General features: G+C 30.2%; 1 protein-coding gene across 1 annotated transcript; it reads left to right on the plus strand.

Moving 5' to 3' along the window:
* The first annotated feature begins 4,441 nt into the window (after positions 1 to 4,441).
* On the plus strand, positions 4,442 to 7,831 carry LOC127132584 (nitrogen regulatory protein P-II homolog). The gene is made up of 8 exons (XM_051061540.1): positions 4,442 to 4,703; positions 4,779 to 4,824; positions 4,937 to 4,964; positions 6,240 to 6,327; positions 6,561 to 6,628; positions 7,102 to 7,171; positions 7,427 to 7,462; positions 7,569 to 7,831. The coding sequence occupies exons 1-8, from the start codon at positions 4,517 to 4,519 to the stop codon at positions 7,637 to 7,639; spliced, it is 594 nt and encodes a 197-aa protein (XP_050917497.1). The 5' UTR covers positions 4,442 to 4,516; the 3' UTR covers positions 7,640 to 7,831.
* Positions 7,832 to 11,986: the final 4,155 nt, after the last annotated feature.

Genomic DNA, 11,986 nt, shown 5'->3' on the forward strand with positions numbered 1-11,986 from the left:
CAACTAAAAATATGTAGATGGAGTTATAAATAGCATGACTACTAGCATGATTTTGAAATTTGATAAGTATTGGGATGAATATATTATTGTTCTTGCATTTGGGGATGTCTTAGATCCAAGAATGAAGTTGGACCCATTGGACTATTGTTATAAAGTGATTGATCCACTAAATTAGGAATTGAAGTTGGAAAACATAAAGCAAAAATTGTATAAGTTGTTTGCAGAATATTCTATTTCTTCTTCCAATGCTTCAAGGACTCCTACCTCTTCAACCATGTCAACTAAGCCAAGCCTATTTGATGTAAGTTTTTTGTTCATGATTTAGTAATTAGTTTCTTCCAAGTAATATGAAAGTGTAATTTAATAATTGGTTTCATTTAACTTTATATTGTTATTCAATTGTCATAATTTTAGGAAATTATATTGGGTAGACAACAATCTAGTACGACTAAAAGAAATGGTCAAAGTCAACTTGACATGTATTTGGAAGAACCAGTGTTGGATCTTGATTACACATAATATTTGGATGTACTATAATGGTGGAAGAATACTAGACAAAAATTTCTCGAACTTTCAGTAAATGCTCGAGACTTGTTAAGCATTCATATTACCACTGTTGCATCAGAATCTTCCTTTAGTATTGGTTCTAGAGTTCTGAACAAGTATAAAAACTGGCTATTGTCTGAAAATGTTGATGGTAATTATTTTTAGTATGAGTATAGTTATCTACTATTTTTTGTTATATTTTTTACTAACCATTGAATTTATTTCATTGTTTTGTAATGTAGATGGAAATGATGATGACAATGAAGATGAAAAAGTGAGTTCAACTTGTTCTAAAAGTGCATATAATATTATTGACCTTGATGATTAGGATTTAGATTTTAGAATGCTTCACTCTTATTTTTTAGACAATGTTATGTAATTTGAATCACTTAACTTTGGTGTTGTACTTAATACTTATTATGATTTTGGTTGGTTGAACTTAAACTTTAGTGTTGCACTTCATACTTATTATGGTTTTGGTTGGTTGAAATTAAACTTTGGTTGCTTGGTGGTTAATTCTAGTTATCAAGCACTCAAAATATTTAATTTGGTTGATTGAAGGTTAATACTTGAAGTATAGTTTTTGAACTCTTCTTAATTGTTCTATTTTAGGTGAAATTTCTTGATGATTTTAGACTTTTAGTTACCATTTTATGCTTTCTAATTTCTTGGTGAAATCTCTTCTTAGCGGGGCATACTAGATTTTTAAATCCAATTTAACTTGGCAAACTTGCCCTCTCCATTTTTTTTGCGGACTTAAAGAGGGGCGGGGGCAGACTATCATTTTTGCCATCCCTACTACCCACCCTCAACTAGTGGCGGATATTACAAAATGACGGGGTTACTCGTGAGCCAAGTAACAATGATACATGCACATATTAGCCATGACCATGTATAACTGTTACCATAGTTAACAAAGTAGTTAGAGTTAGTTAAAGGATTTGCTATGATAGAAAACAACATATGATAATTAATTATTAGCATCTTCCTTCCTATATAAAGGATTGTAATTGGTGTTCTAATACATGAAGAATTCCAATTTTCTTAGCTATTTTCCTCCTCACCTGAAAATTTGTGTTCCTTCTCACCCCACCCCCAAATCAAATTAATCAAACCATTTCCTTCACAATCGAAGAATTTTGTGTTCCTCCTCACTCACGCCACTCAACCCCAACTCAAATAAACTAAACCCTTTCCTTCGTGGTCGAAGAACTCAAAATTTTGTGTTCCTCCTCATCCCACCCCCAAATCATATCAACCAAACCATTTTCCTCACAGTCGAAGAATATGAAATTAAAGTCAAATTCGATTAAAGAAGATGAATCATTCAAAGAAGAAAGTGATGATGATAAATGTTGTTGAAATCAACTAGAAAAAGGAGATTGATGTGAATGAGAAAGTGTCTATGACGATGAGTAATTGAGGAAGAAAAACCTAATTAATATAACACATTTTTCTATTTTATTATTTTGTATATTTTCTCAATTTGTTATTTTAAAAATAAATGTTAGTTATATAAATAAATAAATAAATAAATATAAATGACATATCAAAAACAATGTCCACATCAGTCTAAGTGCGTGAGACGTATTAAAAAGAATAGACATATCGTGACTTTTTTTTACTAAAAATGAGAAAGGAAAACAAATTTATTCAAAAAATAAAATAGATGGATTGGTTTTGTGAATTGACTAAAATAGATGATCAAAATTATAATTTAGTCTTAAAAATTCAATATCATTTTATTATAATATAATATCAATTAAAAAAATCATTTTTGTGAAGGTGTTTTACAATTAGTGCCATGACATAAAAATAGAGACTCACACTTTTTATTCTTCAATATACAAGTTACTCTTTACTATTTGAGTAAATTTAACGTATATTTTCTCCGATTTTATTTATAAACAAAAATATTTTGTTTTTTTTAAATTTTAAATATGAACAAATGTCAATAAATTCAAACATCTTTAATATCTTTATTAAAAAATTATCATTACATTAGTTACTTAATATTATTAATGGATAACAATTTAGTTAAAGTAGATGAATAATTGTATTATTTCTTTTGTACGAAATTGAAAAAAGTTAAATATACTTAACTATTATTTTAATAAGCATAAAAAAATATTTTATTTATTTATTTAAAATTCAAGGTGGGAATAATATGTTAATAGTTGGTATTGACTATATCACATTATATCTTTATAAAAGGAAAATATATATATGAAAAACGTACAAAAATAATTAAGGGCTCGTTTGATTGAGTTTTGATTTTCTATTTTTAAAAATAATTTTATAAATCAGTTTTAAAAAAACTAATGGAATAAAATCTGTTTGATAGCTTTGTTTTTAAAAATCGTTTTAAAAATTAAAAACTTAAAAACTTGTTTGGAGAAATTGTTTTTGGTTTCTAATTTTTTTTAAAAATGAATATCTTAAAGATCCTAAAATCTAATCTTTTAAGTTTTAGTAGTAAAATAACTCTGATACAAATCAAAACTATATATAATTTTATCAAAAGATAAGTTAATAAACAATTGGAATATTTAAGATTTTCTATTTTAATATTTTATTAATCATTTGAATATATATATATATATATATATATATATATATATATATATATATATATATATATATATATATATTTTTATATATATATATATATATTTATATATATATATATACTCGTTAAAAATTAAATGGCTCTATCTTAGCAAACTCATATATAATATATTTATTTATAATTAATTTAATTTTTTTATAACATTCAAATCAATATTATTTAATTTATTTTAGAATCTACAGTAATTTTTAAAATAAATAAAATATCAAAATAAAAATTAAAGTACTAAAGTATTTGGTATTGTAATATAACGGAGCAACATAGAACCAATAAAAATTAAGGGATCTAAAATAAAATTTAAATATAATTAAGACTTTAAATAAATAATGCCAAATAAAAGATATAATAATTTTCATGAGTCATCAAATATGGACTATATTAAAAAAGATAAACTTTACCAATTTAAATATATTATTATAAATTTTACTTTTGATTAAAAATAATAAATTGAGAGAGTTCTATATTAAAGTTGATTTTTTTCTACGATTAAAAATGGATAAAACATATGATACAGTAAAAAAAAACTCACAAATATTTTAAAACAAAATTAGAAAAACACAGAACATTGTTATCGTGATGCTGTATTAAAAAAATTCACAAACTTGCAAAAACAAAATAAAAAACAAAAAATTTAACATATTTATAGTAATGCCATTAATAAAAAATTATTATTTTTCGAATATTTTCAAAACATCAAATAGAAAAGAAAAACATCTAAAAGATGTTTTCACTTTTTAGTTTTTAAAAACAAAATACTAAAATTAATTTTGAAAACTTTATGATAGAAAAGTATTATCAAACAAATTTTTAATTTTATAATTTTTGAAAACTAAAATACAGTTTTTGGAAATCAATTCAAACATGCCCTAAATTTCCCTTTTTTTCTGGAACAGAAGTGTTAATTTCTATTATAAAAAATAAAATTTGATTTTTCTTAAAAATTAGCATAAATTAGTAAAAATTCAAAAGAATAAATATTTTTTAAAATTGTGGATAAGGGCTTATTTTGATTTAAATTTTTATTTAAATTAATTTGATTTTGAACACCCCTAAACTCCACAAATCCATTCAAACTACAAAATACTCCTACTCCTTATACTACTTTATTAACAAATCATACTTAATTTGCTAGTAGTTCTGAGTTATTATTACAGAAAAAAATGATAATGGAGTTGGGCCTGGAATTTGGGCCTTGGGTTTGGGCCTTGGGTTTGGGCCTGGAGTTTGGGATTCCTTTTCACCGATCCCTGTGCAAAATGTTACTATATAATATCATATCTTGAAAAGGAAATTCCATTAAAGTTGACTGTATAGTGAGCGAGCGAGCGAGTGAGAGAAATAATGGCTTTGATCTCGAGTACGAACGTGTTCAATTTTGCGAGTTTTCAGCTCAAACAAACTGAAATTCCTTTTTCAACTTTCAGCGTCATTCGCAAGCGTTTCGGAGATTGTCCTAACCGCAATGTGCTTCTAAGTAGCAGAAGAACTGCACCGATTCTTCCCAAAGTCAGAGCTCAGAATCTTCCTGGTGCGAATGCGTTTTCTATGTTCATCGTATTCATTCTTGAAATACCGTTGCTAAATCTTTTTCGTTTGATCTCAGACTATGTTCCAGATTCCAAGTTTTACAAAATTGAAGCGATTCTCAGGTTATAGCACTTTTCTTTCATGTTTACTGTGGAATCAGTTGAATCCAGATTGTTCTTGATGCTTATTTATGTTTTCGCTTTTTTTTTAATCTCTTTTTTGAACGATGAACAGGCCATGGAGAATTCCTCATGTTTCTTCGGTAATGCGTTTTCATTTTTCATTGATTTTTTTTTGCATGTGTGAAATTGGATGCGATTCTTGTTATTTTCACTAAATCGGATGCGATTCTTGTTATATTCATTGAATTGGATGCGATTCTTGTTATTTTTACTGAATTGGATGCTTCGTCTTTGATACCTACGCTCTCTTGAATTTGAGTTATGCATGTAGTAGATTTTTACAGTATAAAAGTGTTGGTTAATTTGTTAAGAAGTCAGTTAACTATTCTGTTGTTTTTTTATACTGAATCATTTTTAATTGAAATCTGTTATTATTTTTTAATTGAAATCTGTTATTATTTTTTAATTGAAATCTGTTACTATTATTTTATAATTGAAATCTGTTATTATTTTTTAATTGAATTCTGTTACTATTTTTCAATTGAATTCTGTTACTATTTTTCAATTGAATTCTGTTAATTAGTTAGTTAGCATTTGGTTAGCTATTCTGTTAATTAGTATGTCCAAAAAAAAGTTAAGTCAGTTTTTCCAAAAAAGTTAGTTAGTTAGTTAGTTAATTCTGTTTTTCCAAAAAAGTTAGTTAGTTACTTAATTCTTTTTTCCCAAAAAAGTTAGTTAGTTAGTTAATTCTGTTTTTCCAAAAAAGTTAGTTAGTTAGTTAGTTAGTTAGTTCTGTTTTCCAAAAAGTTAGTTAGTTAGTTCTGTTTTTCCAAAAAAGTTAGTTAGTTGGTTAATTCTGTTAGCATAGTTTTAGTAAATTAGTTTCAAAGTCGATTAACTATTCTGTGATTTGGTTAATTCTGTTAGCACGCATTTTGTGAGTCAATAAACTATTCTGTGAGTTGATAAACTATTCAGTGAGTTGATTGGTTATGCATCTCAGCTAATGTACATAAGTGTTAGTTAATTAGTTGTAAAGTGAGTTAATAATTTGGTTAATTAGTTGGCATTTGGTTAGCACACGTGTTGTGTATATAAATTATGTATCTCTGTCTGATATTCATTCATCTGATTTCATTCAGTATCTCATTTTTTTCTACTTCCAAAAGGTTTTACTCAGTAGATTTCCAGCAGTAAGTACATAAAGTTGTTGCTACAAATGCAATAAGGGGAAGTACTGCATTAGTTTTTCATTATAGAACGAGCTCATTATTCTCTTGGGATGAGATTCATCATGGCTTTACATTTGTTGAGTTTGTACCTCTCTCGAGTAACTGATTTAGCCAATACTGCTATTATACCTACTAGCTTGCTGACATGTGCTGATACTGAGTTTATTTTTTATTTATTTGAAGGCTTTGTTGAAAATGGGAATTCGTGGTGTCACTGTATCTGATGTCAAGGGGTTTGGTGCTCAGGGTGGTTCGACAGAGAGGCAGGGAGGTAAGTAGATCACTGAATAAAATACTGAAAATATACTCTAGCTGTGTTTTAAGACTTCTGTGAGCACACAAGTTTAGGCCTGCGGCCAGCCAACTTTAGCTGTGTTTTAAGAGTCAGGACATACATATTTACCTTCCTTTAGAGTTGTACACTTTTCTTTATTATGCATATTACTTGTAAGATCACATGCACACTTACATGATTGTCTTTTATTAATGGTGTATTCTTCACAGGCTCTGAATTTTCTGAAGACAGTTTTGTTGTCAAAGTTAAAATGGAAATAGTAGTGAGGAAAAACCAGGTGTGTTTACATTTGTTTGTAATTTCACTAGCTTCATGAGCTACAATTGGTTGTGTACTTATGTAACACTGACACCTCTGAAAACATTACTTTTAAATGCCTAATATTATAAATAATGAACATGACAATGTCAGAAGTCTACGGATTTGGGTCTTCTCAGGTCTTGTGGCTAGGCCTATTGGTTCTTGGATATTTGATAATCCCGTCACCATTGGTTCTTGCCTTTTCAGTCTCTTCTAAACACATACATGATTAGTCACTGTTTCAAAGTGTTTGAATTTCAAGTGACTAAACAAAACAGTTTTCTTTTGTTTGACAACAAATGACATGGCCTGAGTAGTTAGAATACACATCTTCAGTTCAGTGGTGTTTAGTAGTTAGTTACAACTCAGAATAAAACTTCAAACTACTTAAATTACAAAAAAAATGTTACTTTCTGCAGCATCTCTGATATGTATCATGTATTTCTTCAGGTTGAGGCAGTGCTCGACAAAATTTTGGAGTCAGCAAGGACTGGGGAGATTGGTGATGGCAAAATTTTCTGTAAGGCTGAAACCTACTTTTTTTTAGTTGTTTTTTTAGCTGTTATACAAGTGAATTATACATTGTGGTCTGTTCTGAGCCAAAATTCCTATCACATGCTCTTCTTATTTATAGGCAACAGTAATTATTTCTTAGTATCCTAATCCTCCAAAATATGAATCTAGATGCATATTTCATCTATCTTATCTTAAATGCCCAAGCTCTCATAATGGCATAATTTGGAATTGTATTTTTAATGGAACTTTAATTGTGCAGTGATGCCTGTATCTGATGTAATAAGAGTTCGCACAGGTAACTGTTTGCTTCCCTAAGTTGTCTAAAAATGAAAGAAAAAAAATTACTAGTACATTTTTATGTAATCAGCATATATGCTCGAGTTTTACAAACCAATTTTCAGGTGAGCGTGCTGAAAAGGCTGAGAGGATGGCTGGTGGGTTGACTGATCTATCATCTGTTAGAACCAAATAATAGCATTTGTAATGTGGTCCTCTTACCATTCTATTTCTTCCTAGTGAATTGATTACTATGATGTTTGTTTTGTGTATATTTTGCACTTCGGCTTTTAGAAACTTTACATGTATGTCTGCAACATATAAGCACAAACAATGTATTACACACATGCTGTGTTGCTGATAGTTAATAAGACTATGTTAAATAGTATTTGATTGTGGGATCAATTTAGTATTGTATTTTTATAGTTTTGATGTGGATAGCTGAAAATTTTAACAAACTATTTGTGAAAAATACTAAATTTGAATAGGATCGTAGACAATTAAGTTTAGATCACTTAAAGCATCTTCACTAAGTATTTGTGGATGTGAATTGAAAAAATTTCAACCAGCTAACTTTTACTTTTTAAAAGTATTTATAAGGTGAAAATAGTCTCTTTAATGTGGCCTAAGAGCATACATCAGTAAATATTTTGAATTTGAGTGTCTTCACACTTATCAACACCACTGTATCATAGGGTTATTGGTAATTGATCTTTTAAAGCCATATGTCTTAACTTGACACTGTTGTCACTGCAAACTCATCTTATCTTTCATTTCAATTGAATACAAAAAATATATAATTAATATTTAAGGTGTTTTTGAATGATATTTAGTATGAATATTTAGAAAATATAGTTGAGACATTTAAATTATTGAAAAATGTAAAGTAATAATATATTGATCGAGGGTTATTTATATCATCAAATTGACTGGCATACATGTGAATGTTTTGCGATTAAATTTAATCATCCCTTCGGCGACACATTTTTTTCTTTTCAAAATTACTTTATCACGAAAAGAACAACTTTCTAAATACATGCATATGCAACAAATCGAACATGAGAAATTAGAGCCTCTTGCACCTTTCAAACATACCAATTACCACTGAATGAGGGAGCTTCGTGAAGATGTCCGGTGTACGTACTAGTTGTGAATTGGAGTAGTGATAAACACACATACACATATATTAAAGATCTATAGATCTGCATCATTTAAGAACATGTACTACAGCTTTAAAATCCAAGTTCTAGAGCATATAAATATTTGCTCATACAACTAACAACATAAATAAATCGAATAAAAGCCAATTTTATATATCTAATCACAATAAACTGCATAATTTATTGATTCCATTTTCAGCCAACATAACTATGCAATGCATAATTCAGTGGTTCTATTTCCAGCCTACATAAATCTCAGCATTACTCAATGATTCCATTTCCAGCCACTGTCAAAACATAGAAGTTATATATTAGTGCAGATAACATGTAAAGTTTTCAATATTAAATTACTATCCATACTTAAACTTTTGCTAAATAATTGAATAAAATTAGTCTCACCTTTTGACGCATGGCTATTGCAGAATCTGGAGCATCATTCCTAAGGCCACTTTCAAGACTCTTCACAATCTGAAGCTTCTTTTGAAGCTGTTGATTCTGCTGCAGCATACATAGATTCATAATAACTCAATTTCATGCTTTGCTTGGAGTTGGAACATTCCACTAATTACCAAAAGATACCTCTATCATTGCTTGTCCAAGACCACTCTGGCATGTGAGATTAGACCATGTTATCCAAGATTGTTGATGCAAACCAGTACCTAATTTGGAGAAGAAAACAAGTAATGAAAATATAATAAACATGTTTGCACCTAAAATACAAGATTAAAAGTAAGGGCTAAATCATAGCACATATTAAGCTCAGTAGAGAATGAAAATGTTAGAAAATACCTAGCATGATTCATTGGCGCACAAGGCTTCTGAGCACGATCATACATAGGTGTCCTCATTTCATCATGAATTGGATTTGCTACAAATAGAAATACATTAAACAAATATTAGCAGTTTAAGAGATTCAATTGTTAACTTTAAAAAAGAAAGAGAATTGTTATATTTTTTAAAGCAATTCATGACAGAAAACATAATTACATGTAAAGCAATTGTAACGTTGATTCCTTACCCAAAACAAACTTCTGACACTAAATTACTATGAAACCAACAGTGGTTGTCCAAAATGTTATGAGTCATGGCTTCAAAACTAACTTACTAATTATAATGGCTTTAATATTATGAGTCATTCAAGACTCCAAAAAATTCAAAAGTGGCTGCAAGTACAAGAGAAAAAATGGTTTAGTATGGTTGCATATACAAGAGAATGTTGAATTCTTAAATGGTGGAGACATGTTCTGAATGGTTGCATATACAACAGAATTTTGGATATATATATATATATATAGTAATTGCATATACAATAGAAAAAATTCAGCATATACCTAAAGGTGATTTAAACAGGCCTAGCCTGCTTAGGAGCAGTTGCTCTAAGGATAACACCTACATGAAACTCTACAAGATACCCAAAATTTAATGAGGCTAAGTTATTAAAATAATGTTAAAAAACACAAAGTTTTGTTTCACAAAATACCTGAAACAATTGAATCGGTTATGTCATATTCTTCGAGTAGATCAAGGACTTTTGAGTCATTCTAGCCAAAAGGCATCAATCAGTTTTGAGAACAAATAAGAGTCTCAATTATTGTCGGACTCAAAGAACTTCTATACATGTCTAAAATCCTCCCCTAGTGCTAAAAGCACTTTCAGATGATAAGCTTGAAACAAGTCCTTAACCAAAGTAGCTAATATATGATAACAAGTGGAATTCTTCTTCCACCATTTAAGAATGTTAAAATTTTCAGTATCTCCCAAACATGGATCACCTAAGTACTTCTCTAGTTCATTTTGATTATAACCGTGTCTTTCTCTTTCAAGTGTTGTTTAAAAGCACTAGCCCTTGTAAAAAGTGATGATTTTCTAGTTTGAGTACATGTTTTTCCATGGGAAGTGCTCCCGGATGGTGCATCTAACAGAGCAACCCCAACATTCTTATCATGCTTAGCTTTATACCAATTGTACAATTTAAATAAAACTTTTTTACACACTAAACATTTTTCTTAACAAGTTCATTACCAACCTCATACATGTCATTGAAAAACTACTCAACATAACTGAACTTAAACCTAGGGCCAAAGATCACTCCAAAATAGAGAAAATGATTCACTTTTTCAACATCCCCCAAATGTTTATCATATTTGGTTCTCATATTTGAAACCATTGGAGCCACATAGGTATTCATGTTCAAGGACGCTTCTTGAAGCTTACACAAAATGGCAGACAAGTTATGAAAGGCTAAATGTAGCGACACTTCTTGCGGAGATGAAAACAATTTGGTTGCTTCATAGAATGATTTCAAAAAAATTACAAAAGCCCTAGTTTTTTCCCAATCAGTAGAACAAGGTGGACCAGAAAGGTAAAAAAACTCCATGTAGCTAGGATCCTCATCCTTTAACTTTTCAAATGCTGCTTGGAACTTCTCAACAGCATCCAACATCAAGTAAGTGGAATTCCGCCATGTGGAATCATCAAGGCCAAGTTTTCTTTTTCATGTTATCCCTAAATTTATATACACTCTGTCATACCCCAAAATTTGCCCGTTAATCTTTCAAGACACTCCAACTCATTGTTCAAGGCATTGATCTTAAAAGAACAAAGACCCAGCACATAGGTGGCCAAATCCAGAAAATGGCCCAAACTGGCATGCTCGCTAGGCGAGCAACTCCTTCGCCTAGCGAAGCTTGCGAATACCAGAAAATTCTGGGCTTCATTCTGAGCCCATCAGGTCACAAAAATTATTATAAATAGCAGAGCTTCATTCAGAAAAAGGGAGACAGAGGCAGACGGACAGAAACCCTAGCAAGGAAACCCTAACAGAAGCAACACAGCAAACCCTGGAGGCTAACCCAGAGAATTCAGAGCAACCCTAAAGGAAACCCTGAAGGAAACTCATCTGCACCAAGGTTACCTCCGCCCAACTCAATCCGGCGCCAACCCTAAGAGTGACTTGCCAATTCAAGGTTGCAATTCAGTTGCAAACAGGTTTGCATTACTATTACCGCTTTATGTTCTTAACTTGCATGTGGCATTATGATTGAATCTATAAAAATATCTTAAGTTTTTGCATGTGAATTTAAGTATGTATGAATATCTTGAACGTTTAACCATGTAATTTCTGTAATGGATGCCATGTGGTTTGGAGCTTTCTGGAATTGTACTGTTATCAAAACCAGAATCCGCAGCCGCTCGCTAGCACATCGCTAAGCGAGCATGTAGCGAGTATTCGCTAAGCCTTCGCTAGGCGAGGCAGGGGCGAACGCGACAGTCGCTGATTTTTCTGTTATGTTCTATGCTTATCTGATCTGTTTTATTCTAACCATGCTTTATTTTTCCTGACATTCCTACCGCTGTGTTTCTTTTGTGGTGTAATTCTCGAT

This window comes from Lathyrus oleraceus, chromosome 3 (genome assembly GCF_024323335.1).
Source record: "Lathyrus oleraceus cultivar Zhongwan6 chromosome 3, CAAS_Psat_ZW6_1.0, whole genome shotgun sequence".
In the NCBI taxonomy this organism is placed as follows: Eukaryota; Viridiplantae; Streptophyta; class Magnoliopsida; order Fabales; family Fabaceae; genus Lathyrus; species Lathyrus oleraceus.